Source organism: Saimiri boliviensis, chromosome 14 (genome assembly GCF_048565385.1).
Source record: "Saimiri boliviensis isolate mSaiBol1 chromosome 14, mSaiBol1.pri, whole genome shotgun sequence".
In the NCBI taxonomy this organism is placed as follows: Eukaryota; Metazoa; Chordata; class Mammalia; order Primates; family Cebidae; genus Saimiri; species Saimiri boliviensis.
This window is the reverse complement of record NC_133462.1, coordinates 93888023-93915899: the sequence shown is the minus strand read 5'-3', so window position 1 is coordinate 93915899 and position 27877 is coordinate 93888023. Positions and strand designations below refer to the sequence as shown.

Genomic DNA, 27877 nt, shown 5'->3' with positions numbered 1-27877 from the left:
GACGGGGGTGGCGGTCAGATTGACTTGCTCCAGATGGAGTTGCCTTCGATCCGGGTAAGTCACTGAAGAAAGTTGACAGTGAAGTCGTGTACTTGTGAGCCACCCAGCTGCAATGAAAGGAGGCATTTCCGTTACGGCCTGACAGCACGACTTACAGAATCCACCGTTTCTGTGCAGGCGCGGTCGCTCACACGTGTAGTCCTAACTTCTCAGGGGGCGGAAGAAGGAGAATCACGAGCCCGGGCAGTTAAACTGCAGTGAGCCGTGATCACGCCGCTGCATTCCAGCCTGGTGACAAAGAAGACCCTGTCTCAAAAAAAAAAAAAAAAGAAAGAAACACCACATCACATTGTACACAGATATGAACAATTTTTGCATGTCGATTATAATCCAAAAAAGCTGTGGCAGGTAGGGGACGAGGCAGTACAATAAAACCTCCTAGCCTGGCCAGGCGTGGTGGCTCACGCCTGTAGTCCCAGCACTTTGGGAGGCCAAGGCGGGTGGATCGCGAGGTCAGCAGTTCGAGACTGGCCTGACCAACATGGAGAAACCCTGTCTCTATTAAAGATACAAAAATAAAAAATTAGCCAGATGTGGTGGCGCGTGCCCATCATCCCAGCTATTCAGGAGGCTGAGGCAGGAGAATCGCTTGAACCCAGGAGGTGGAGGTTGCAGTGAGCCGAGATCACACCACTGCACTCCAGCCTGGGCGACAGAGTGAGACTCCATCTCAACAAAACAAAACAACAACAAAAGAAACCCTCACCCATCTGCTTGCACAAATGCAAGATTTCCATCCCGGCAGCTTTTCCTCAAACTTTTGGCCTTTGCATCCCACAAGAATATTTAACACTTTATGTTTAAACAAACCATGAAACTGCAGACTTCATCGGTCTTTGCAGTACTGTCCTCTTGTAGGGGGAGCATCTCCTTCAGGATGGGACAGTGCACTTAGCAGTCATGTCTGTGGCCGCAAAGCCTGCTTCTCATCTAAGCCACGAGAAATGCTGCCCGCACAGCCGCCGTGTAGGCTTAAGCAGATTGTTTTCACGCTGTGAGCCTCAGGCCCCTCTTCTATAAGATGAAAAAACACCATTGTTTGGGAATATCTGATAAGATACTGACGTGAAAAGGCCCTAAGAACGCAAAGGCCTTGTTACACACCCGCATACTCTCTCGGTGCTCCTGGGAGTGTGTGTCACCTACAAGCTGGTCAAGGAGGGAAGCTGCCTCCCCTCCCAACATTCAGTAGGGAACGGGCCCTCTTTCCTCCTGGAATACAGAACTTCATCTCTGCACCCAAGCCAAGACACCAGAGACTCCCGACGTGTTCACAGACGGCCTGGGGATCCTAAAACGTCCAGTGTCAAGGTATAATCGACAACTAGGAACTGCATACATTGAAGGTGTACAACGTGATGATTTGTGATATACACGAATTAACGCACCATCGCCTCACCTCCGTCCCTTCCCTTCACTCATTCGCTTTGTCACCATTTGAGCAGATGGATACTCAATCTTTCTAGTGGCGAGAACAGAACATAAGATCGACTCTCCTGGCATGTTTTAATTAAACAGTGCAGTCTGATTAACTGTAGACACCGATGCACTTTAAATCCCTAGAACTCAGGAATATTACAACTGAAGTTTCATACCCTTTGAACAACATCTCCCCACTGCCTCGGAACACGATAGACCTGCCGTGTGGCCCGGCAATCCACCACTGGGTATAAACCCAGAGGATCGGCGCATCTGAGGGGCGGCTGCACGCCCGTTGGTTTCAGCCCTGTTCGCGTAGCCGAGATGTGGAGTCCCCGAGAGACCCACGGTGAGTGGAAGGAGGGATGTGGCGCGTGCACACAGCGGATGCCGTCAGCCAGGACCGAGAATGAGATCCTGTCGTTGGCAGCAACACGGACAGGCGGGAAGGAAGCCAGGCACGCAGAGACGACACTGTGTGAGCACCCTCACCCAGGGTCCAGAAAAGCTCAGCTCCGGGCAGGCGAGAGTAGCAGGAAGGTGCCCAGGAGCTGGGTGTGCTGGAGGATGGTGGTTGGCGGGGATGCAATTGGTTTCGCGTGGACTCTCCTGGAGGGAAGCTTTGGTGCCAGGCTGCTGGCCAGAGTGGGGCAGGTGGTCGTGGCACAGGTCCCTCTGAAGCACGGGGCCTCTCCAGACCAACAGACCACTCTTGGCTCAAGGGAACCGGATGCGCAGCGGGCATCCTGACTCCTCCCTACGAAGAACCACAAGGAAGGACGCGAGGCTGTCGGATGGGATGCAGGGACGGGGGAATCTTCAGAGGCATCCTGCCAGCTGAGACGTGGAACCATCTCATGAGGGAGGGCGGTGCCCACCAGAGGGCACAGAGAAAGGAAGACACAGAAAAGGGAGGAGGCTGAGCTGCGGGGGAGGGAGACGGGGGGTGGGTAGGATGGAGGAGGAGGCTGAGCTGCGGGGGAGTCACAGCAGAGAGAGGGAGAGGAGGGTTTGCTGAGCTCATGGTGATCGCATGGGACCCCTGTGGCAAACCCCAAACCCCGGGGCTGCTTCTCTAGTAGAAATGGACCCATTCAGGCTCGTTCTGTGCTGTGGGGCCACTCCTGGCTTCTCACCAACCCTGCAGGCTGGCTTCAGTCCTGGTGTATATGGGGTCCCTCTGCACTGGGCTTGGTCTTTAGTTGGTGGGCAGCCGGGGCCCAGCCACCCCATCACCTGGGCAGCAGGTGCAGGTCCGAGGCCTCTGAGCCCGCCATCCCCCCAGGCCTTGGGAGGTGGCTGTGAGAACACCCCCCCCCCCCGCTTAAACTGCACCCAGGATGCCAGCCCACCAGCTGTGAAAGCCCGGGGAGGAGGGCTCGTGGTAGGGAGTCCTGGTGGAAGCTGGCAACTCCAGAGACACGGCGACATGTGCTTTCCTCAGGAAACTGTCTCTGCTCCCCCGCACCTGTACCCCTTTGAACAGACAGCAACTTCATGAGGGTTCTCTCTGCAGTAGATTCCAGCCAGGAAAAGACAAGCTCCACGGGCAGCCACGGCCTCCTGTGGCCTCCCATGGTGCAAAGGACACCGTGGGCACAGTGCCCCCCGACAGCAGGGGTCCCGTGACGTGGAGTCGGAGGCAGAAAATCCATCCCAGGGCTGACCGTGGCGTCTGGAGAGCCGTCGGAGAGGCAGCAGTGAGGAAGGAGGGCCAGGAGGGCCGGCGGCTCCTGGGGGCTGTGGGGGCGTCACTTCTCCCCGGGAGGACCTGCAGGGGGCTGGCCCACGGACATTTTTTCTGCACTCTCTACCGCCCTGTCCTGGAGGGGGTGGGGCGTGTGTGAGCACACACACAGGCATGCACACGCACTTCTGCATGGCTGGGGCAGCTCAGGGCCAAGCTCCGGGGGTGGGGGCGGTGGGCTCGCCTTCCAGCCTTTCTCTCCTACTGGTGCTGTGGTCTGAATGCCTGTCCCTGAGACTCACACGTTGAAATGCTCACCAGGCAGGTGACAGGATGAGAAGGTGAGTGACCATGAGATACGGCTGCTCAGGCTGCAGGATGGCACGGCCATTACCCCAGAGACCCCCCGCCCTCTTTCTGAGTGAGGACACCTGAGACACTGGCTGTTGCCAGGAAGAGCCTGGGGTGCCCTGTGAGGGCACAGAGGCCGGGCACCGGATCAGGGACGGGGCGAAGCCTGGAGGCACAGAGGAGGCTCGCAGCACCCCCATCTTCCCCACCCTCCCTCTGCCACAGCCTGAGCTGTCCTCCTGGGCCCAGCTCCACACCCTGCCCAGCTGGCCCCTTCTTTGGCTCCCTGGTGCTGGCAGCCAGGACCCTGTTGGCAGCACCCCTCAGGTCAGGTGCCCAGGTGCGGTGCAGGGTCCTGCCTTACATGCTGCCCTGGCTCCCTCCTCCCTCCATGCGGGGAGAGGCTCTCCCCTCATCCCCATTCAGGTTGAGTGCCTCCAGACCTGGGCACTCCTTGGAAAGGCACAGGGCTCTCAGCGGTGGCCCTCTCCGGCTGCTCCTCCCAGGTGGGGCCTGCCCAGTGCCCGGTCCACACTGCTTCGTGGCCAGGGCTGTGGGGACAGGGCCAGCCCCTCTGGGGTATGAAGCAGGGTGCCATCAGCAGCCCTCCCCAGGGCTCATCCCTCCACCTAGGTGGGCTGGATTCTCACAGGAAAAGGATGCCTCTGAGACCCAGCTGAGGGCTCCAGGAGGGCCCCGGGTGCCAGCTGGCTGTCACAGGCCTGGGCCTGGCCAAGCACGGTGTCCCAGGCTCCTGCTCTCCTTCCTTCACCGCCGGCCCAAAGGAGGGTGCGGGTCATCCTACAGGGTGGTCCTGGGTCCCCTCTCGGGGCAGTCCCGGGGCTGCCTCAGGATCCATCCTGGGCTCCCCTTGGGGTGGTCCCTTGTCCCACTCAGAGCCGTCCTGGGTCCCCCAGGCCCCTTCCTGCCCCATGCTTCAGGATGCTGGTTTGAGGAGAGGCCAGGCCAGTTGTGGCCAGTGTCCGGCCTCCATCACTGCTGAGGACACATGGTCTCCCCGTCCCTGGCTGTGGCCCTCGCCTCCATCACTGCTGAGGACACAGGACCCCTTGTCCCTGGCTGTGGCCCTGAGCATCTGCCCTTTGCCTCCCGCATGGCCGAGGGTGAAACTGAATCCGGGACAGACACCCGGGCTATTTTGGAGCTGGGCTGGGCCGGCCTGGCCGGTGCGGGGGGTGGGGTGGGGGGCGGGCCCAGCCTTCTCCAGCTGACAGCGTCCGCCTGTCCTTTCGTCCCCGTCCAGTTTGAGGAGCGGCCGGAGTGTGGGCTGCTGGTGGGCAGCCTGCTGGTCCTGGGCCTTCGGAGGGAGGTGAGACCCGGCAGCCCCCGCCCCCCCGGCCTGTACCCCCGGCCTGTGCGCTGCCCAGAGCCTCCATAGAGAGAGGTGAGGAGACACAGGCTGACAGGGTGGGGGGCGTTCTGTGCCCTGGAGGGTGGCTTGGCTGAAGGTCACGTCTGGGGAGTGGGGGAGCCTTCAGGGTCTGGCCGAGATGCAGCTCCCTGTGGTGGGGCTGGGGTTCCAGCCCCTGCTCCCTCCGAGCCTGGAGCCGGGCCCCCCCATGGGATGGAGCTGCCTGGCTGGCCTGGGGCTGCAGGTGGACAGGGTGGTGCACCCACCCAGCCTCCACCCAGGAGTTGACCCTCGCTCAGAGAGCAGCCAGGGGGTCCGGCTGGCCCTGCCCCCAGCACTGCTGAGATAGATGCCCGCTGACAGCTGGGGCTATTTTGGGCCTGTTGCCTCAGCGGAGGGGACAGCCAGAGGGGCGCTGACACCTGACTCCAGGAAAGAATTTTCCCGGAGCGCTTGAAGCCTCCGGTGGGGTCTAAGGTGAGGCACAGCCCCGGGGCACTGCCCTTGGAAGTCCGTCCTGGAAGGGCAAGGGGGCAAGGGCTGCCCAGGTTGCCTGTCGGTGCGGGGGTGGGGAGGGCTGGCGAGGTGGCGCCCTGGGAGCTGCCTGTCACTCTGAGCTCTTTCCGAGGATGGTCCCGGGGCCTCTGGAGGACAAGAGTGGCGAAGTTCCACAACAGTCAGGGTGGAGGGCTGCTGAGGCGTGGGTGGCTGTGGCGAGGCCTGTCACCGGAGCATGGGGTGGTCCCACAGGGCTGGAGGGAGGCCTCCGAGGGGCCCAAGTGTGGTCCGTGGTGGGGAAAAGGCTTTCCCGGGGCTGAGGGCTGAGGTCTTCCTGTCCTGGGGAAGCTCGTAAGTTGTCCAGACTCAAAATGTGGCAGAGAAAGAAGACGGTCTCCGTGGATGTCCCAGTGCCCGATGAGCTTCCTGGGAGCCCCGGGGTGGCCGTGGTGGCCTCCTTCCCGCTCAGCCTGATGCCTCATCTGTGACATGGGTTATCAGGGAAGAGGGTAGCTCCCGGACTCTTGCATGGCGAGTCCCTCCCTGGCCTCAGGCCTTCTGACTGGTAGGGATGCCTTCTGACCGGGCTGCCACGAGCCCCCCAGACCCTGCAGTTGGCCTCCTGGGCCTGCACCAGGTGACAGAATGCAGGCCCCAGAGCCATGGTGCCATCCCACAAGGACCTCAGTGTCTCTACCCGCTCTCCCCAGGCCAGGGTGAGCCTGTGTGCCTGTCTGTCCCTTCAGCATGGGCAGTCACGGGAGCTCCCTGACTGTCCTGGTCCTCTTGGTCCAAAGAGGCTGCCCACACACACCGCCTCATCTGTCATTCCACTGTGACCCTGGCAGGGCCAGGCGGGGCTCTGGGTGTGGAAGAGGCTGGGGGACAGGACACCCTGTTCTGCTTTTGGGAACCCACAGACCAGCTGGCTGTATGATTTTTTTCTTTTCTTTTTTTTTTTTGAGATGGAGTCTTGCTCTGTCAACCCGTCTGGAGTGCAGTGGCTTGATCTCGGCTCACCGCAACCTCTGCCTCCCAGGTTCAAGCAGTTGTCCTGCCTCAGTCTCCCCAGTAGCTGGGACTATAGGCGCGCACCACCACGCCTGGCTAATCTTTTGTATTTTTAGTAGAGACGGGGTTTCACCATGTTAGCCAGGATGGTCTCGATCTCCTGACCTTGTGATCAGCCTGCCTCAGCTTCCCAGAGTGTTGGGATTACAGGCATGAGCCACCTCACCCAGGCTTTTTTTTTCTTTTTTTCTTTTTTTTTTTTAAAAGAGACTGGGCTTTGCTCTGTTGCCCAGGATGGACTACAGTGGCATAATCATAGCTCACTGCAGCTTTGACCTCCTGGGCTCAAGCAATCCTCCCACCTCAGCCTCTTGAGTAGCTGGGACAGCAGGTACCTGCCACCACTTCCAGTTAATTAAAAAAAAATTTTTTTTTTGTAGAGATGGGGTCTCACATGTTGCCCAGGCTGGCCTGGAACTTCTGGGCTCAAAGGATTCTCCTGCCTCTGCCTCCCATAGTGCTGGGATTACAGGTGCTTGCCACCACACCTGGGAGGTGCCCACGGAGGCAAATCCCAGAAAGGGCGAAACTCCGCCCCTGGTGCCTGCCGTGGGCGGGCCCCTGCCCGGGTCCTCCCCAGCCCCAGAGCCCTGCCGTTGGTTGTTTGGGGGGGGGGGGGCTGGCCTGCAGCAGAGGTGCTGACTGCACAGTGAGTCAGCAAGCTGGTACCCGCAGCCCAGCCCTGCTCCAGCCTCAGCAGCCCAAAGGGATTAAGGGGATTAACTACCTGAATCACAGGACCAGGAGGAGGACCCGGGAACGACGCCCTGGCTCAGCCCACAGTGGGGAGCCCAGGCCCAGAAGCTGGAGACTCTGGCCCGAGGGAGGGTGCAGGCAAGGTTCCCTGGTGGGGCCCACTCCCACCCGCTGTTCCTACAGAGGAGCGGCATAGGCAGGGTAGCGTCACCCATACCATCTACATGGGGGGACTGTACTGGGGGTGGCTGGCCTGCTGGGTCTCCTCCTGGGGCGGTCAAAGGCCAGCATCACCTGGGGCCTTTGGCACTGAGCTGCACCCTCAACCCTGCGGCACGTCCAGCTGGCCAGTGTGGCTGAGAACTGTGGGGTGACCAGGTTGGGCGCAGCTGGCCCAGCCCAGCTGGTCTCAGCTTGGAGGTCTCCTGACCTTCCGGGGGGGATGTTACTGGCCTTGCCAGCTCCAGACTCTGGGGGTACCCCAGCTGTGTTCCCCAGCCGGATTCCTGACTGTGCTGCCCAGGCATCCCCATCCAACCCTGGGGCTCAGTGGAGGGGCCTGGGAGCAAGCAGCTGATCAGTTTCTGGTCCTTCCCCCTCATAGATGGAGTGTGCCCCCGGGTTGGGGAGGGAGGTGTGTGACCCTGCAGAAGAGGTGAGGCCCCTCTGGGGGCAGGCTGGCCCCTCAGTGCAGCCTGCAGGGGCTGCTGAAGGAGCTGCCTGGGGTTAGGGGGAAGAGGAGGCAGTAAGGGCGGTGCCCAGAGCAGAGGATGCAGCTCACCTAGAAAAGGCTCAGAGAGCAGCCTGCCAGGGTGGAGAACCCATGACCATGCTGTGCCATGGGGCAAGGGACCAGTGTTCACGTTGGGCCTCCTGCACGCAGGCCTGGTGAGGCTCAGCAAGCATCCCCTCCTTGTTGTGGAGGGCACACAGGCCAGCTGAAGTTTTAGGCCTGGGGAGGCAGCAGTGTGTGGAGCAGGACAAAGAACCCCCGCCCCTGCGGTAGAGTGGCTCACAGGGTACTAGCAGGTCTGTGTGCTGCAGGGAGCTGCAGCAAAGCTGTGGGCTGGGAGGAACTGAAAATAGCTGCACTGCGTGGAAAATACCTGCCTGCTTGCTGGGGGGTGTAGTATTCGGGACATGTGCTCCAGGAACTGCAGCCGGGACAGCGGGTGTCGGTAGGGAGAGGGAGGGAGATGTTCTCAGCGGTTGGAAAAGCCATCTGCAGGTGAGGGCACCAAATCCCAAATGCCCAGAAAGGGGCAAATCTGCGCTCCTGGGCCACGGTGCCAACCGGTGATGCTCCCTCAGGGCGCGCGGGAGGAAGGGTGTGTGTAGGTGTTGAACTGGGTTCTCCTGGCGGCACGGTGGGGTGCAGCCGGGCCTCGTTCCCATCTCCACTAAGGCCATCCCCACTTCCCCGCAGGTCCCCGCCGCCACCCTCATGGATCAGCCCCAGTTCAGCGGCGCGCCCCGCTTTCTCACCCGGCCCAAGGCCTTTGTGGTGTCGGTGGGCAAGGATGCCACGCTCAGCTGCCAGATCGTGGGTAACCCGACGCCACAGGTGAGCTGGGAGAAGGATCAGCAGCCGGTGGCGGCGGGCGCGCGCTTCCGTCTGGCGCAAGATGGCGACCTGTACCGCCTCACCATCCTGGACCTGGCGCTGGGCGACAGTGGGCAGTACGTGTGCCGCGCGCGCAACGCCATAGGCGAGGCCTTCGCGGCCGTGGGTCTGCAGGTGGACGCGGAGGCCGCGTGCGCAGAGCAGGCGCCGCACTTCCTGCTGCGGCCCACGTCCATCCGCGTGCGCGAGGGCTCCGAGGCCACGTTCCGCTGCCGCGTGGGTGGCTCCCCGAAGCCGGCGGTGAGCTGGTCCAAGGACGGGCGGCGCCTGGGCGAGCCCGACGGCCCCCGCGTGCGCGTGGAGGAGCTCGGCGAGGCGAGTTCGCTGCGCATTCGGGCGGCGCGGCCGCGCGACGGCGGCACTTACGAGGTGCGCGCGGAGAACCCGCTGGGCTCCGCCAGCGCCGCAGCTGCGCTCGTGGTGGACTCGGATGCCGCGGACACGGCCGGCCCGCCGGGGACCTCCACGGCCGCGCTCCTGGCGCACCTGCAGCGGCGGCGCGAAGCCATGCGTGCCGAGGGCGCCCCCGCCTCGCCGCCCTGCACCGGCACGCGCACCTGCACGGTGACCGAAGGCAAGCACGCGCGCCTCAGCTGCTACGTGACCGGCGAGCCCAAGCCCGAGACGGTGTGGAAGAAGGACGGCCAGCTGGTGGCCGAGGGCCGGCGCCACGTGGTGTACGAGGACGCTCAGGAGAACTTCGTGCTCAAGATCCTCTTCTGCAAGCAGTCCGACCGCGGCCTCTACACCTGCGCGGCGTCCAATCTCGTGGGGCAGACCTACAGCTCCGTGCTGCTCGTAGTGCGCGGTGAGCTCCCGGGGGCGGGGCGCGGGCCCAGGACCCTCCCCAACCCCTGCACCTGCGTCTGTTCGCCCTTGCGGCTGCTGCCGTTTCCCGCCCGCGTCTGTTGCGTCTGTTGGGTCGTGGAATCCGGAGTTGCAGGTGTCCGTTCCTGGTGCACAAACTGCGGGCGACGACCCCCGGCCTGTCCTAATGAGCCGCAGCCCACCTTCTCCACCCAGTCCCCTGCCCGCCCCGCCCCCCAGCGGTCGCCCACACACAGAGGGGGGAGGCGTGAGAGTGGCGGGGCCACAGGGGATCCCACCTCCTCAGTCCCGCCCTCTCCCGCGCGCTGTTCCCGCCCCAACCTCCACCACTCCGCCTCCTGCTCTCCTACTCCTCCACCCCTAACTTCGCGTGTCCCTCGAGGCGCCCTTCCCACCCCCAGCCCCTTGGCCTCCTGCTCGCTCCTCTCCCCTGCACCCTCCCCTTTCCAGATTCCCGCGCCTCTGCTCCGTCCCCTGCTCCTTCGCACACCGTCACCTCTGCAGGTTCCAGGCTCCTCTCCCCGCCCCCGGCCCCGCCTGCGCCCCCCGCACCCTCCGGCCCCGCCCTTCACCGGCCTCCGCTCCTCGGCAGAGCCCGCGGTTCCGTTCAAGAAGCGGCTGCAGGATCTGGAGGTGCGGGAGAAGGAGTCGGCCACGTTCCTGTGCGAGGTGCCCCAGCCGTCCACCGAGGCCGCGTGGTTCAAGGAGGAGACGCGGCTGTGGGCGAGCGCCAAGTACGGCATCGAGGAGGAGGGCACCGAGCGCCGGCTGACCGTGCGCAACGTCTCGGCCGACGACGACGCGGTGTACATCTGCGAGACGCGGGAGGGCAGCCGCACCGTGGCGGAGCTCGCCGTCCAAGGCAGGCGGGGGGCGCGGGGCGGCTTCGGGGAGGCGGGGGCAAGGACGAGGCGCCGAGGAGGGAGGAGGGCCAGGCCGACTGGTTGGGCGGGCACGGGGGGGACGGGCTGGACCCGGAGCTGGCGAGGGACGCGTTTGGACCCGGGGAGGCAGGGGCGGGACTGGGGCGGGCAGAGCAGGTAAGGCGGGGGGCGGGGCACGGGCGGGGATGGCGGGAGTGGCGGGGCAGTGGCTGGGGGTCTTGCCAGACTGAGCTGGGACTGGGCGGGCCGGACAGGTAAGGGATTGCGCGATGGAGTGAGTTGGAGGCAGTTGGGAACCCGGGGACTGGGGGCGGGCGGAGGAGCGAGTCTGAAGCGGGGCGCGCCGGGGCTGTTGTGACGGCCCGGCTCCCTCCACCCCAGGAAACCTTCTCCGAAAGCTCCCTCGGAAGACGGCGGTGCGCGTGGGCGACACGGCCATGTTTTGCGTGGAGCTGGCCGTCCCGGTGGGCCCCGTCCGCTGGCTGCGGAACCAGGAGGAGGTGGTGGCCGGGGGCCGCGTGGTCATCTCCGCGGAGGGCACGCGCCACACGCTGACCATCTCCCAGTGCTGCCTGGAGGACGTGGGCGAGGTGGCCTTTATGGCTGGCGACTGCCGGACGTCCACCCAGTTCTGCGTGGCGGGTGAGGGCCTGGTGCTCCCAGGGCGGCGTCCCTTCCCTGCTGCCTCCGGGTTTCAGTCCCCCGCCCTCGCCCTCCCTCGGCTCAGCTCTCACGGCTCCAGCTGCTGCACCGAGGGCCTGCAGGGTCAGCCCCCTCCCCCAGGCCTTGCCCTCCAGGTTAGCCGTCCCCTCCCCTGCGCCCTTGCAGTCTCAGCTGCGGCCAGACAAGGGGCTGCAGTTCTGGGACTGGAGGTTGTGGCCAGTGGTCCAGGTCCGCAGAGCAGCCCCAGGAGAGCTGGGGATCCTGTGACTTCTCTCCAGGTGATTCCAGACCCAGGGCTCAGGGAGAGGCTCCCAGTAGGTGACCTCTGCCCACCCTCTCCGCAGCCCCCAGGAGGCCTCCCCTGCAGCCCCCTTCGGATCCGGTGGTGAAGGCCAAGACGGAGAGTTCTGTGACCCTCAGCTGGTCCCCACCGCCCCAGGGGGAGTGCCCCGTCGCCATTGACGGCTACCTGGTGGAGAAGAAACAGCTTGGCACGTACACCTGGAGCCGGTGCCACGAGGCTGAATGGGTGGCCACGCCTGAGCTGGTCGTGAGGAATGTGGCCGAGGAGGGGGACTTTCAGTTCCGAGTCTCAGCTCTCAACAGCTTTGGTCAGAGTCCCTACCTCGAGTTCCCAGGGACCGTCCACCTGGGTGAGTGGGGCCTCACGGTTGCAACCTGCCCGGCTGCTCACCTGCCCCAGACTTCCCCAAGTCCAGCCTCAGTGGAGGCCAGAGTGACCTCGTGGAGGCCTTCTGTGGGGAGAGGGGCTGCGAAGGCTCTGCCCTGGTGCAGCGTCCTTGGTGGGAAGGAGAGGTGACCGCATGACAGGGCTCCTGGGAGGGGCTGCCCCCTCTGGTGAGGCTTGTGGGATGCTGGAGGGGCCTCAGAGTGGCTGCACCTTGTCCTTGTTCCTTCATGAGTCTGACTTGTGCCGTGGTCCCTGTACGTGCTGGCCGGGCTTCCTGGAGGAGGAGGAGAGCTTCCAGGCCCTGTAGGAAGAGGAAGGGAAGGCAAAGATGCCCTCAGCCCTCCCCACTCCTCCCCTGCCCCTTCCTGACGCTGCCCACCCCACAGCTCCCCAGCTGGCGGTGAGGATACCGCTGAAGGCAGTGCAGGCGGTGGAGGGTGGCGAGGTCACCTTCTCCGTGGACCTCACGGTGGCCTCAGCGGGTGAGTGGTTCCTGGACGGGCAGGCCCTGAAGGCCAGCAGCGTGTACGAGATCCACTGTGACCGCACCCGGCACACGCTCACCATCCGGGAGGTGCCCGCCAGCCTGCACGGGGCACAGCTCAAGTTCGTGGCCAACGGCATTGAGAGCAGCATCCGTATGGAGGTCCGGGGTAGGTGGGGGGCCCTGACCTGGGACCCTGAGCCCCGTTTCTCTTCGGTGGGCTGGGCCAGGGCTCTGGGTGGGGCTGCCATGGGTCTGAGGGCCCCAGGCCACCCTGTCAGCCTGCAGGTCGCTGGGATGAAGCAGGAGGTTGGTGGGCGTGTGGGGACTCACCTGGGCTGGCTGGTGCCCGGGTCCCTGGTGTCTGGGTGCGGGCCTGGGGCCACAGGGCAGAGCTGGGCGGAGCCTCACGTCTGTCTCCCTCCTTCCCTCCTTTCCTCCTTCCCCCTTCTCCGCCTTGTTCATCTTCTCCCTTCCGCCTCTTTCCTGCCCCTCTCTGTGCTGTCTCCCACCCCATCCCATGCCTGGGTGTTCGGCCTCCATCTCCTGCGCGTCTCTGGTGGATTCTGGTCTCTGTTCTCCCCCGGCTGCCTCTCCCCCACCGTCCTCCTGCGCTGCTGTCCCGGGCTCCCTCCCTTCCTTTTATCTCTTTCTCTGCCCCGTGTCTTGTCACCCCTCCCGTCCGTTCCCCTCTGCCCACCTTGCCGTGCCCCTCCATCCATTCCCCTCTGGCCACGCATGCCCGGCCCCCAGCGGCACCAGGTCTGAGCGCCAACAAGCCACCAGCCGCAGCTGCCCGGGAGGTGCTGGCTCGGCTGCATGAGGAGGCACAGCTGCTGGCCGAGCTGTCGGACCAGGCTGCGGCTGTGACGTGGCTGAAGGACGGTCGCACGCTGCCCCCAGGCCCCAAATATGAGGTGCAGGCTTCGGCCGGGCGGCGGGTGCTGCTTGTGCGAGACGTGGCCCAGGACGACGCCGGCCTCTACGAGTGCGTCAGCCGCGGGGCCCGCATCGCCTACCAGCTGTCCGTGCAAGGTAGGGGCGGCTGGCAGGCTCCGCGGGGTTCTCCCGACTGTGGGGAGGGTGAGGGATGGCAGTGGGCGCCAGCCCGGCTCGGTAGGAGGAGGGACTCCATAACGGGGTGGTTGCTCCGGTGGGCACCAGTCCCGTGGTTGGAGTCAGCAGGCCGAGCTGGCCGCTTGCCCAGCAGGGTCCCTCTGGCCTGGGTGAGCCTGGGTGTCCTGTGTATGGTCCCAGAAGCCGGAGCAGCTCCAGCCTCTGGGCCCTGTGGCCTTGCTCCCTCTGGGCCTCTGCAGTCCCTGACCCGCCCTGCATCCCACAGGCCTTGCGTGCTTTCTGCACAAGGATGCGGCGGGCAGCTGTGTGGATGCGGTGGCGGGGGGCCCGGCGCAGTTCGAGTGTGAGACCTCGGAGGCCCACGTCCGCGTGCGCTGGTACAAGGATGGCGTGGAGCTGGGCCGCTCCGGTGAGCGCTTCTTGCAGGAGGACGTGGGGACGCGGCACCGGCTGGTGGCAGCCGTGGTCACCGGGCAGGATGAGGGCACCTACTCCTGCCGTGTGGGCGAGGACTCTGTGGACTTCCGGCTCCGCGTCTCTGGTGAGCACGCTGTGTGTGCATGCGTCCCGGCCCACGTGGGGCGGAGAGCAGGTCTGACTGCACCCAGCACAGCAGGATTGACCTTCCTGGCCCTTCTTTCTCTCCAGCAAATGATTGAGGGTGTCAACTGCAAAAAAGTAAGGTTTTAAAAGGATTAGTTCTATTCAGAAGGCTCAGTGAGGATTGCAGCCCAGGAGAGTCTTTCAGACTTTCTGCTGAGCTGCTCCAAAGTAGAGTTTTAGCTGCAGCTGATACACAGGTGGCGAAGTCTCTGTGGCTGCCCAGAAGGCACCTCCGAGCCAAAGCCCCTCCCAGCCTGTGTCAGGTGGCCGCAGAGGCACAGCCCTGAGTGCTGCCGGACATGATCTCCCGTGCAGGGAGACGAAAGGGCCGGCACCACTGAACCGACGCTTCCTGGAAATGCCGTGCTTTAGGCAAGAGACTGGGCAGCTGTGCCCCGCCCTCCCAGGGCCGTGCCCACGCACCAGGCCGGGCCGGGCCCGCACTCACTCCCCGGTTCACTCGCTGGGCAGGGGCTGGCAGATGCCACTGGCGGAGCAGGAGTTTGCTGCCTCGTCACAGAGGACATTTGCTTCTCTGGAAAAGAAATGACATGAAAAACTAACGTTTACACGGGTAAAGAATCCAAGTGTAGACAGTAAGATACATGCAGGAGCTTTGGAAGGTGGGCGTGGACTCGGTCTCATCTGGGCAAGGGTCTTTCCTGTCTGCCCAAAAGTCACAGCAGTCCAGCCTCCTAACTCTCACAGTCCAGTGGCCGATTTGTCCACAAAGCAGAACACGGCCTGCGCCTGCTCTCTGTTGCTTGAGCGACCAGGGGAGTGTCTGTGAAGCTGAACTTTCTGTCCGTATTGGCCCACGTGATGGCCCATGTCTGTAGGCGGTGGACCTCCAGGATGGGCGGGAGTTCAGGGGAGAGAGACGGCAGCCTGGGTCTGCGAGGGATACTCAGGCCACCAGGCCCTCTTGTAGCTTGTGGAAGGCACATGCCCCGCCCTCCTGGCGCATGCCAGGGCCCTCGCTGGGCAGGGGTTGGGCGTCATAGCTCCCTGTGCATGGGAAGAGCCACACCCGAGTGCACGGACCACGGAGGATCCCGTGGAGGACTGTGTGTGCCTGGGGTACAGAACCTGGTAACAAAGAACCGAGCCCTGAAAACCTCGCTCGGAAGGGCCTCTGATCCCACCTCCGTCCTTGTCCATCCCCAGAGCCCAAGGCAGCGTTTGCCAAGGAGCAGCCGGCACGCAGGGAGGTGCAGGCCGAGGCGGGGGCCGGCGCCACGCTGAGCTGCGAGGTGGCACAGGCCCAGACGGAGGTGACGTGGTACAAGGACGGGAAGAAGCTGAGCGCCAGCTCAAGAGTGCGCGTGGAGGCCGCGGGCTGCATACGGAGGCTGGTGGTGCAGCAGGCGGGCCAGGCGGACGCCGGGGAGTACAGCTGCGAGGCCGGGGGCCAGAGGCTCTCCTTCCGCCTGCACGTGGCAGGTGAGTCCCCGGTATTGTGGTCAGCGCCCTTCCATGGGTGGAGTGTGTGCCACGCTGGCCCTGGGCGCCCCTGCGCCTCTCGGCATCGTCTGCTCCTGCCCTGCAGGGGATGGCCATGCTGCTCGCTGTGAGGAAATTCGGCATTCAGAGGGAATGTTCCAGCCCATTCAGTGTGATACTGGCTGTGGGTTTGTCATAAACAGCTCTTATTATTTTGAGATACGTTCCATCAACACCTAGTTTATTGAGAGCTTTTAGCACGAAGGGACGTTGAATCCTGTTGAAGACCTTTTCTGCTTGGTTCTTCGGTTCTTCCAGAACCGAAAGTATGACAGAAAACGAGAGCAGCTTTTCCTTTGAAAGGGGCACTCTGCCGGGGTGGTGGTTTTTTCTAAGGTGTTATGGAATGCTTGGACTCCAGAGTATCGGCTGCCTGCTGCTGATGGGCCTTGGGAAATTCTTCCCCATGCTGATGCTTGAAGCTTCCAGTATGCATTCTCTCTTGCTCAAACCCACGTCCGGCTGGTGGTTGGTGAGGCCACTCTTTGTGGGCCACAGACAGCTCGTCATCAGTGGGCTCCAGCGTGAGCAGCCTCTGCATCTGAAACTTCAGATTTTGTGCTCTGGCATCTCTGACTCTGTGCATCCGTCCTTGTCCATCCTCAGAGCCCAAGGTGGTGTTTGCAAAGGAACAGCCGGCACACAGGAAGCTGCAGGTGGAGGCGGGGGCCAGTGCCATGCTGAGCTGCGAGGTGGCCCAGGCCCAGACAGAGGTGACGTGGTACAAGGACGGGAAGAAGCTGAGATCTGGCTCAAAAGTGCGTGTGGAGGCCGCGGGCTGCACGCGGAGGCTGGTGGTGCAGCAGGTGGGCCAAGCGGATGCTGGGGAGTACAGCTGTGAGGCTGGGGGCCAGCGGCTCTCCTTCCATCTGGACGTCAAAGGTCAGTTGATTGGGCAGACATTTGAGCATCTCCTGGGGGCAGGTCTGGGGGCAGTGTTTCAGCTTAGGCTGGGATGGTGCTTGGTGGCCTCCTGAGGGCCTGTATCAGCTAGTTATCTGCTGCTAAGTAACAAATCACTCCAAACTTAAGAGGCCTGAAAGAATAATCAGTTTACCTCTCACCATTCTGTAGGTTGAGAATTTGGGCAGGGCTCAGCAAGGATGGTTCACCTGTGCTTCATGTGGTGTTGGCTAGGGCTGGGGCATCTCACTGGCCTTATTGGTGCATCGGACTGAGATCCAAGCTGGGGTAGCTCCAGTGGATGGGGGATGGCCTGGGTGATGGACCTCTCTCTTCTTATGGTATCGGCTGGCCTCACTTCCACACCTGCAACCTCATTCTTTCCTCTGTGGTTGGTCTGTTTTTGTGCTTTTTTCCATGGAGACTGGATTCATTCTAGGCAATGATAGAAACTATGAGTCTTGTTAGCTGTGTTCTCTGGACTCCCAGAATGTTACCTTCCCCATGTCCTATTGCTCAAAGCTAAGCGCAAGGCTAGCCTAGTATGCAGGAACTAGGGTGTAGAGAAGTAGACCCTACTGCCAGCTGGGGAGTGAGTGGCATGTCCTGTTGTAGAACACTGTGCACCCAGGGTGTCTTGACTCATCATGACCTTTTTAACAGTCTGTCACAAGGACACGGGCTCTGTTTAATTCTCTGCCATCCCGAGCACATGGCCTTTTTCTTTCAAATGCATGCCTCATGGTCATAGGGTGGCTTCCATAGCTCCAGCCGTCACATTCAAGATGGGAAGATGTGAAAAGTGTGGGTATTAGTTTTTGTTTGTTTGTTTTCTGCTTGTTTATTGTTTTAAACTGCTGTGTAACAAATCATCACCAACTTAGTGGCTTAAAACAACGCTGACTGAGTAGCTCATAGTTCTGAAAGTCAGAGGTGCAGGCACGGTGTGGCTGGGTTCTCTGTTCAAGGTCTCAGAAGCTGAAGTCAGGTTCCTGCTAATTAGTTCTCTTGGTTCCTATTCCCAGCTTACCCAAGTTGCTGGCAGAATCAGTTTCTTGCAGTTGTGGGTCTGTGAGCCCATGGGTCGGAGGCAGCCATTAGCCAGGGAGCTGCTGTCAGATGTGGCCTTGTCCATCATTAGGCTGGTATTGGAGAATCTCCTTTGTGTGAAGTTACTCAGACTTCAAATCTCTTTTGCCAGGGAAGAGGCCCCTCCCATTTGTGGCCTCACCTGATTAGGTCTGGCCCACCCAAGATCCCCTCCCTTTCAAGGAACTTTAAGTCAGGCTTCCTTCTCAGCAGCACCTAAATTTAGTGTTTGGGTACTCTTAGAATTCTGCCCCCCTCATTGTGGGTATCTCTGGCTGTCTCTTCTGTTTGGGAAGCAAAAGCTTTTCTTGAAGCCTAGGGTACATTCAACCCCCATGCCTCCCCTCGCTTGGTGGGAACCTTGCAGCCATGCTCAGCTCCAGGTAGCCTGGAGAACATGCCTTTGGCCCTCAGCCTTGTCAGGAGGACGTGGAGGAGGAGGAGGTGGGCTTGTGCTGGGACCGGCCCTGCAGTCCACACCCCACAGGCTGGATTTGGACCCCCTTCTGAGGCAGGCTGGTGGTGGGATCAGCCGTGTGTGGGGTCAGACTGCCAGAGTGTCTTGTTCCTGCCTGTCTGCTGAGTGACTTCGAGTGAGCTGTTGATACTGCGTCGTCCCCAGATTCATGTCCACCTGGCAGCTCAGAACGGGCCTCACTTAGAAACAGTGTGTTTACAGACGTAATTAAGTGAGATGCCCTGTGATGAGGCCGTGGACTGAGGTGGGCCCCGAGCCAGTGACTGTGTCAGACAGACCGGGACACACACACAGGAGGCGACCATGGGAGGCAGAGGCTAACACGGGGCTGATGCGGCCACAAGCCCAGAGAAACTGGGAGAGGCAGGGTGGGCCCCCCCTTAGAGCCTCCTGGGATCACAGCCCTGCAAACCTTGATCTCAAACTTTTGACCTCCAAAACTGTGAGAGGATGACTTTCCGTCATTCAGAGCCACTTAGTTTGTGGTGAGCTCTTCTGGCAGCCCCTGGAAACTCGACAGTTGTCCTCTCTGTGCCTCAGTTTCCTCATCTGTAAAATGGGAGTCGTGATCGTGGTGTCTGGGGACTGTGCCTGTGAATTATAGCTGCAGGGATTGAGTTTTGGGGGCTAAGCAGGTCAGGGAAGGAGGGCAAGCCAGCTTGGTGGCGTAGACACCGGCCAGCCTTCGCGGCAGAGGGCCGTGGCGTCGGGCGGGAGGGGATGGAGGCGTGCCAGGCTGCAGGAGCTCAGAGGCACTGGCTGCCAGCAGTGTGGGCACCAGCGTCTCCGGAAAGGTCTCGGCGGCAGCTCCTCCAGCCTGTTTCCCTGCCTGTGAAATGTGTATCCGAAGGTGCACCTGCTCTGAGGGGGGCAAAGGGGATTGATGTGAGATGCTGCTCAGCAGGGGTGCGGTCATCGTCCGTCCCGCCTGCCTGCTGCCGCTTTTATCCCTGGGGTGACACGCAACTCACACCCCAGGGGCCACCTCGCACGCCTGCGGGCTCTGTCACGTACGTGCGCCGGGGGAGAAGCAGACAGTGTCTGCAGCATGGGCCGGGGGTCCCATGGGGCCGCACAGAGGAATATGTGGACGCCCAGCAAGTGCCGTGGTCCGTGACAGCTGCCGGAGCAGAACGCCGCCTTCCCGCCGAGTCTTCACGGTGGAAGGGGCGAGGGAGCTTTTGGGGCCTCTTTCACAAGGCATTGATCTCATTCCTGACCCAGCTGCCTCCTAAAGACCCTCCTGACACCATGACCCTGGGGATAAGGATTTCAGAGTGGGAATTTTGGGGGTCGCAGACATTCCAGCCGTAGCAGTGAGAATGTGGGAGCTGGGTTGTGCACACTCTCAGGGTTCTACTCCAAGGGCAGGACTGGCAGTTCTAGGGCGTTCTCTGCGTAAGTGCTTGCTTTTTTTTTTTTTTTTTTTTTTTTTTTGAGATGGTTTCACTCCTGTTGCCCAGGCTGGAGTGCAATGGTGTGATCTCGGCTCACTGTAACCTGCGCCTCCCAGGTTCAAGCGATTCTCCTGCCTCAGCCTCCCAAAGTAGCTGGGACTACAGGCGCCCGCCACCTCAACCGGCTAATTTTTTTGTATTTTTAGTTGAGACGGGGTTTCTCCATGTTGGCCAGGCTGTTCTTGAACTCCTGACCTCAGGTGATCCACACGCCTCAGCCTCCCAAAGTGCTGGGATTACAGGCGTGAGCCACCATGCCCGGCCCATAGGTGCTTTTGTTAAATTGACTTCTTAACACATCGCATCGCGCCCGCCCGCTGTTCTTGAAATGTCGTGTCCCCTCCACAGTTCATGCTGAAACTCAGTCCCCTGAGCAAGGGTGTTAAAAGGCGGCTTCGGGGGGCGGGGGTGATTAGGCACCGAAGGCTTCACCTTCCTGAATGGACGAGTGCCTTTATTTTTTTATTATTTTTTTTTTTGAGACGGAGTTTCGCTCTTGTTACCCAGGCTGGAGTGCAATGGCGCGATCTCGGCTCACCGCAACCTCCGCCTCCTGGGTTCAGGCAATTCTCCTGCCTCAGCCTCCTGAGTAGCTGGGATTACAGGCACGCGCCACCATGCCCAGCTAATGTTTTGTATTTTTAGTAGAGACGGGGTTTCACCATGTTGACCAGGATGGTCTCGATCTCTCGACCTCGTGATCCACCCGCCTCGGCCTCCCAAAGTGCTGGGATTACAGGCGTGAGCCACCGCGCCCGGCCTGAGTGCCTTTAGATGGTAAAAGGGCACCACTTCCGTCCCGTCTGCCAGGTGAGACACAGCATTAAGGCGCTGTCTTGGAAGCAGAGAGCAGCCATCACCAGGCAGCTGAACCTGTCAGCACCTTTTCTTTTGTTGGGCTTTTGAGACAGGGTTCTGCTCTGTCACCCAGACTGGAGTGCCGTCTGGCTCACTGCAGCCTCAGCCTCTTGGGCTCAAGCGATCCTCCAGCCTCAGCCTCCCGAGTAGCTGGAACTGCAGGCATGTGCCACCATACCTGGCTAATTTTCTCAATTTTTGGTTTGTAGATATGGGGTCTTGCAGTGTTGCCCAGGCTGATCTCCAGCTTCTGGGCTCAAGCAGTGCTCCCGCCTTGGTCTCCCATGTGCTGGGATTACAGGAATGAGCCGCTGCACCTCACCTGATTGATTTTTTAAAGCACATAATTCACATAACATAAAAGTCCACTCTTTACTTGGTACAATTTGGTGGTTTTTAGGTTGCCCAACCACACCACAGTCTAATTCCAGAACATTCTCATAAACCCTAAATGAAACTCTAGGCTGGGCGCAGTGGCTCACACCTGTAATCCCAGCACTTTGGGAGGCTGAGGCTGGTGGATCATGAGGTCAGGAGTTCAAGACCAGCCTGGCCAAGATGGCAAAACCCTGTCTCTACTAAAAATACAAAAAAAATTAGCCGGGCATGGTGGCAGGCGCCTGTTGTCCCAGCTACTTGGGAGGCTGAGGCAGGAGAATTGCTTGAACCCGGGAGGTGGAGGTTGCAGTGAGCCAAGATCATGCCACTGTACTCCAGCCTGGGCGACAGAGCGAGACCATGTCTCAAAATAAAACAAAAACAAAAACAAAAACAAAAACAAAAAACACCAAAAAAAAAAAAAAAAGAGAGAGAAACTCTGTGCCCCTTTGCAATCACTCCCCATTCCCCTTCCCCTCAGCACTCAGCAATCACTAACCTGCTTTCTGTCTCCCTGGATTTGCCTGTTCTGGACGTTTCATTTAAGCAGAATCATGTAACACGTGGCCTTTCATGTCTGGCTTTTCACTGGGCATGATGTTTTCAAGGCTCATCATGTTGTAACATGTATCAGTACTTCCTTTTCACAGCTGAGTAATATTCTGTTGTATGAACAGATCACATTTTATTTATCTGTGCATCAGTGGGCAGGCATTTGAATTGTTCCCCCTCTGGCAACTGTACATAATGCTGCTATAAACATTTGTATGCAGGCTTTTGTGTGAGTGTATGTTTTCAGTTCTCTTGAGTAGATACCTAAAGAGTAGGGGTGCCAGGTCATACGGTTGTATTATTTACCTTAGTGAGGAACTGTCAGACTGTTTTCTGGAGTGGCTGCATATTTTACATTCTTTCGTCAGCAGTGTGTGAAGGTTCCAGTTTCTCTACATCCTCACCAACGCTTCTTGTTTTCCATTTATTTATTTACATCTTATTTATTTATTATTGTTTTAGAGTCAGGGTCACACTCTATTGCTCAGGCTGGAGTGCAGCGGTGTGATCATGGTTCACTGTAGCCTTAAACTCCTGGGATCAAGCAATCCTCCCATCTCAGCCTCCTGAGGAGCTGGGACTACAGGTGTGCACCACCACACCCAGCAAACTTTTGTATTTTTAGTAGAGATGGGGTTTCGCCAAGTTGGCCAGGCTGCATTTGAACTCCTGACCTCAAACAGTCTGCCCACCTCGGCCTCCCAAAGTGCTGGGATTACAGGCATGAGCCACTGTGCCCAGCCATGATGCTAGACTTTTTTTAGGTAAATGATTTGCAAATATTTTCTTCATTCATTTTTTTTATTATGTCTTTGGCTGCACAAAGCTTTTAATTTTGATAAAGTTTAGGCTGGACATAGTGATGTGTGCCTGTAATCCCAGCTACTTGGGAGGCTGAGGTGGGAGGATTGCTTGAGCCCCGGAGACGGAAGCTGCAGTGAGCTGCGACTGCACCACTGTACCTCGGCCTGGGCGATAGAGGGAGACCCTCCACATTTTTTCGGATAAAGTTTAATTTATCCTCTTTTGTTGCTTGTGTGTTAGGTGTCATTTCTAAGAAACCATTGCGTAATCCAAGGCCATGAGACATACGCCTCTGTTTTTCTCTCAGAGTTTAATCGTTTTAGCTCTTACGTTTAAAGCTTTGATCCATTTTAAGTTAATTTTTGTATATGATGTGAGATAGTGGTCCACCTTCATCATCTGCATGGGGAAATCCAGTTGTTCCAGCACCTTGGTTGAAGACATTTTTCTCCGTTGAATTTTCCTGGCACCCTTGTAGAAATCCAGTTGACCATAAATGTCAAGGGTTTACTTCTGGATTCTCAATTCTATTCCATTGATTTCTATGTTTATCCTTATATCAGCACCACCGTCTTGATGACTGTACTTTGTAGTAAGTTTTGAAATTGGAAAGTGAGAGTTTCCCAACTTTGTTCTAGTCAAGATTGTTTTGGCTATTCAAGGTAAACTGCATTTCCGTATGAATTTTAGAATCTGCTTTTCAAATTTTGGAAAAAAGGTGGGTGGGATTTTGATCGGGTTTGCATTGAGTGTGTAGATCACTTTGGGCAGAATTGACATTTCTTCTAATCCATGAGTATGGAATACATTTCTATTTATGTGGATCTTTTAAGATTTCTTTCAATGGTGTTTTCTAATTGTCAACATATAAGCCTTGCAGTTCTTTTGCAGATTTATTGCTAAGTAGTTAGTATTTTGGATGCTACTGTCCATGGAACTTTTTTCATAATTTCAGTGTTGGAGTGCCATTGCTAAGGTACAGAAATAGAATTGACTTTTGTATATTGGTCTTATTTCCTGCAACCTTGCTGAACTTATTGATTAGCTCTAGTAGTTCTTTGGTGAATTTGCTTAGGATTTTCTGTACACAAGATCGTGCTATCTCTGAATAGAGAAAATTTTACTTCCTCATTTGGGATGTTTCGTCCTTGTAAAGTGTAAACATGGACAGCTGTGATTGTCCCCCTTTGTAAAGTGTGGGCATCTGCAGCTGTGACTGTTCATGTTTGTAAAGTGTGGGCATCTGCAGCTGTGACTATTCATGTTTGTAAAGTGTGGGCATCCACAGCTGTGATTGTCCCCCTTTGTAAAGTGTGGGCATCTGCAGCTGTGATTGTCCCCCTTTGTAAAGTGTGGGCATCTGCAGCTGTGACTGTTCATGTTTGTAAAGTGTGGGCATCTGCAGCTGTGACTATTCATGTTTGTAAAGTGTGGGCATCTGCAGCTGTGACTGTCCCCCTTTGTAAAGTGTGGGCATCTGCAGCTGTAACTGTTCATGTTTGTAAAGTGTGGGCATCTGCAGCTGTGACTATTCATGTTTGTAAAGTGGGGGCATCTGCAGCTGTGACTGTCCCCCTTTGTAAAGTGTGGGCATCTGCAGCTGTGACTGTTCATGTTTGTAAAGTGTGGGCATCTGCAGCTGTGACTATTCATGTTTGTAAAGTGTGGGCATCTGCAGCTGTGACTATTCATGTTTGTAAAGTGTGGGCATCTGCAGCTGTGACTATTCATGTTTGTAAAGTGTGGGCATCCACAGCTGTGATTGTCCCCCTTTGTAAAGTGTGGGTATCTGCAGCTGTGATTGTCCCCCTTTGTAAAGTGTGGGCATCTGCAGCTGTGATTGTCCCCCTTTGTAAAGTGTGGGCATCTGCAGCTGTGACTGTTCATGTTTGTAAAGTGTGGGCATCTGCAGCTGTGACTATTCATGTTTGTAAAGTGTGGGCATCTGCAGCTGTGACTGTCCCCCTTTGTAAAGTGTGGGCATCTGCAGCTGTGACTGTTCATGTTTGTAAAGTGTGGGCATCTGCAGCTGTGACTATTCATGTTTGTAAAGTGTGGGCATCTGCAGCTGTGACTGTCCCCCTTTGTAAAGTGTGGGCATCTGCAGCTGTGACTGTTCATGTTTGTAAAGTGTGGGCATCTGCAGCTGTGACTATTCATGTTTGTAAAGTGTGGGCATCTGCAGCTGTGACTGTCCCCCTTTGTAAAGTGTGGGCATCTGCAGCCGTGACTGTTCATGTTTGTAAAGTGTGGGCATCTGCAGCTGTGACTGTCCCCCTTTGTAAAGTGTGGGCGTCTGCAGCCGTGACTGTTCATGTTTGTAAAGTGTGGGCATCTGCAGCTGTGATTGTCCCCCTTTGTAAAGTGTGGGCGTCTGCAGCTGTGACTGTTCATGTTTGTAAAGTGTGGGCATCTGCAGCTGTGACTGTCCCCCTTTGTAAAGTGTGGGCGTCTGCAGCTGTGACTGTTCATGTTTGTAAAGTGTGGGCATCTGCAGCTGTGACTGTCCCCCTTTGTAAAGTGTGGGCGTCTGCAGCTGTGACTGTTCATGTTTGTAAAGTGTGGGCATCTGCAGCTGTGACTGTTCATGTTTGTAAAGTGTGGGCATCTGCAGCTGTGACTGTTCATGTTTGTAAAGTGTGGGCATCTGCAGCTGTGATTGTCCCTCTTTGTAAAGTGTGGGCGTCTGCAGCTGTGACTGTCCCCCTGTGTAAAGTGTGGGCATCTGCAGCTGTGACTGTCCCCCTTTGTAAAGTGTGGGCATCTGCAGCTGTGACTGTTCATGTTTGTAAAGTGTGGGCATCTGCAGCTGTGACTGTTCATGTTTGTAAAGTGTGGGCATCTGCAGCTGTGACTGTTCATGTTTGTAAAGTGTGGGCATCTGCAGCTGTGACTGTTCATGTTTGTAAAGTGTGGGCATCTGCAGCTGTGATTGTCCCCCTTTGTAAAGTGTGGGCGTCTGCAGCTGTGACTGTCCCCCTTTGTAAAGTGTGGGCATCTGCAGCTGTGACTATTCATGTTTGTAAAGTGTGGGCATCTGCAGCTGTGACTATTCATGTTTGTAAAGTGTGGGCATCTGCAGCTGTGACTGTTCATGTTGGTAAAGTGTGGGCATCTGCAGCTGTGACTGTTCATGTTGGTAAAGTGTGGGCATCTGCAGCTGTGACTGTTCATGTTGGTAAAGTGTGGGCATCTGCAGCTGTGACTGTTCATGTTGGTAAAGTGTGGGCATCTGCAGCTGTGACTGTCCCCCTTTGTAAAGTGTGGGCGTCCGCAGCTGTGACTGTCCCTGAGCAGTGCTCTCACTGCGTCCCATAGTTTTGGTATGTTGTGTTTTCATTTTCATTCATCTTAAAGTGTTTTGTAATTTTTCTTTTAATTTCTTCTTTGAAGTGCGTTGCTTTGTCTCTGTGTATTTGTGTATTTTCCAGTTTTCTTTCTGCTGTGTAGCTTCCTTCCATTGTGGTCAGAGAAGATCCTTTCCTGACTGCAATTTTTAAAAGTGTATTGACACTTACTTTGTGACCTAATAGATGGCCTGTCCTGGACAGTGTTCCATGCTTCCTTGAGGAAATGTGTATTCTTCTCTTGCTGATTGGAATATTCTCTGCAGTGTTCCCTGTCGGGGAGACGTTCCAGGACCCCTGTAGGCATCCAAATCCATGGGTGATCAAGTTCTTTATGTAGAATGCTGTAGTATTTGCATATAACCTACGCATATCCTTCCATATATTTTAAATCGTCTCTAGATTACTCATGGTACTGAGTACAATGTAAATGCTGTGTAAGTAATTATTATACTGTACTTCTAAACATTTATATTACTTTTATTGTTGTGTTGTTCTTTTTTTTCCTTGGTTGGCTGAATTTTTTGATCCTTGGTTGGCTGAGTCTGCACATGTGGAACCCGCGAATTGGAAGGGCTGACTGTATAAATCAGTTAGTTCTAGTGGGTTTACAGCGTTCGAGTCCTCTTGGTTTTAAGTGATCTTTTTTCTAGTCATTCTGTTATTGAAAGTCTCTAATATTGTAGACATGTTTGCTTTCTTTAGTTCTGTTAGTTTTTGCTGTCTATACACTGCCCTCTGGGTTAGGTGAGTAGACGTTTGTAATTATGATATCGTATGGAGAGAGTGTCCCCTCCGCAGTGTGCAGTGCCCTCAGTCATTAGTGCTGTAGTATTTGCATACAGTAACCTACGCTTATCCTCTGGCAGTTTGGTTTCAGGGTCTGCCTCGCCTGGTGTTTGGGAGCTGTTCCCGCTCTCTTTTGGCTGCTGTGGGTATGGAGCATCTTTGAGCTCTGCCCTGCCTTTTCCAGGGAGGAGAGGGTGGCTCTGCAGAGGGACAGTGGTCCCCAGGGTGGAGGAGGGGGCGGGTGTGCAGGGGGACAGTGGTCCCCAGGGGAGGGGTGGGTCTGCAGGGGCACAGTGGTCCCCAGGGTGGAGGAGGGGGCGGGTGTGCAGGGGGACAGTGGTCCCCAGGGTGGAGGAGGGGGCGGGCGTGCAGGGGGACAGTGGTCCCCAGGGTGGAGGGGCGGGTCTGCAGGGGCACAGTAGTCCCCAGGGTGGAGGAGAGGGCGCATGTGCAGGGGGACAGTGGTCCCCAGGGTGGAGGGGCGGGTCTGCAGGGGGACAGTGGTCCCCAGGGTGGAGGGGCGGGTCTGCAGGGGGACAGTGGTCCCCAGGGGAGGGGTGGGTCTGCAGGAGGACTGCAGTCCTGAGGGTGGAGAGGAGGCCATGTGCTTAAGAGCTGTTGACGAGGTTGACAGCGGAGCGGTGCCCAGGCAGGTTCGGGGTGAGGAACAGAGGAGGTTGAGGTGCACTGCCGGCTTGGGCAGCTGCATAGTCGCAGGGCTGGGTCTGAGACGGGGCAGGAGGCAGGAGGCAGGGCCCAGGTATGCAGGGAGAAATGGGTGAGGAGCCCTTCTGTCCTGTGCAAGCTGGGACTGGAGTGGCCACAAAGGCAGTGGCAAGGAGCTCCCACAAGGGAGTGCCCCGAGCCACCCCACACTGGGATAGTTAGGACTCTACAGAGAGAAGTACCGAACCCCAGGGCCATGGTCCAGGGCCAAGTGGGGCGGCTTTCTCTGTATTTAGCAACATGGCTGATCTCAGTGTCTCCAGCAACAACCTAAATGCCTTTATCCACGGAGGGGAGAACATACAGGCGGCTCAGGACAGAGAAAGAAAGTGCTGGGGCCTGGGGGTGCTGTATTAGCCTGTGCGGGACACCCAGGAGGCAGTGGCTCCCTGGGCTGGGCCTCCGTCCATGCTGAGCTCACAGGGGAGCTTTGGGATTTGCTGGCATGTCAACAGCAGGAGAGCATGAGTGTGCGCTGAGCACTGGGGCCTGAGCAGGAGAGGATGGGTGTGTGCTGGGGCACTGGGGCCTGAGCAGGAGAGGATGGGTGTGCCCTGGGGCACTGGGGCCTGAGCAGGAGAGGATGGGTGTGTGCTGGGGCACTGGGGCCTGAGCAGGAGAGGATGGGTGTGCCCTGGGGCACTGGGGCCTGAGCAGGAGAGGATGGGTGTGCCCTGGGGCACTGGGGCCTGAGCAGGAGAGGATGGGTGTGCCCTGGGGCACTGGGGCCTGAGCAGGAGAGGATGGGTGTGTGCTGGGCACTGGGGCCTGAGCAGGAGAGGATGGGTGTGCCCTGGGGCACTGGGGCCTGAGCAGGAGAGGATGGGTGTGCCCTGGGGCACTGGGGCCTCAGCAGGAGAGGCTGGGTGTGCCCTGGGGCACTGGGTGCAGGGAACCATGGTAACGAGGCTCACCTGGCAGAACACTGAGGAAGCTGAGACCACCAAGGAAGAGGCCCAAAGGAGCAGGAGGAGAAGCTAGAGTC

The 27877-nt window shown here is 58.3% G+C and overlaps 1 protein-coding gene across 23 annotated transcripts in view; it reads left to right on the top strand.

Annotated features, from left to right (window-relative positions):
• The first annotated feature begins 4758 nt into the window (after window positions 1-4758).
• The window catches only part of OBSCN (obscurin, cytoskeletal calmodulin and titin-interacting RhoGEF), a 156940-nt gene continuing 133821 nt past the window's right edge, over window positions 4759-27877 (top strand). For 21 of the 23 annotated variants that reach the window (XM_074385464.1, XM_074385453.1, XM_074385467.1 and 18 more), the window contains exons 1-10: window positions 4759-4922; window positions 8581-9586; window positions 10199-10468; window positions 10872-11132; window positions 11498-11806; window positions 12231-12497; window positions 13082-13363; window positions 13671-13946; window positions 15176-15451; window positions 16118-16393. In XM_074385464.1, the coding sequence (XP_074241565.1) occupies window positions 8599-9586; window positions 10199-10468; window positions 10872-11132; window positions 11498-11806; window positions 12231-12497; window positions 13082-13363; window positions 13671-13946; window positions 15176-15451; window positions 16118-16393 (3205 nt within the window). In that variant the 5' untranslated portion in view covers window positions 4759-4922; window positions 8581-8598. Of the gene's footprint in view, window positions 4923-5003; window positions 5367-8580; window positions 9587-10198; window positions 10469-10871; window positions 11133-11497; window positions 11807-12230; window positions 12498-13081; window positions 13364-13670; window positions 13947-15175; window positions 15452-16117; window positions 16394-27877 lie in introns of those variants that run through there. The other 2 variants (XM_074385448.1, XM_074385449.1) reach the window with 2 other exon arrangements.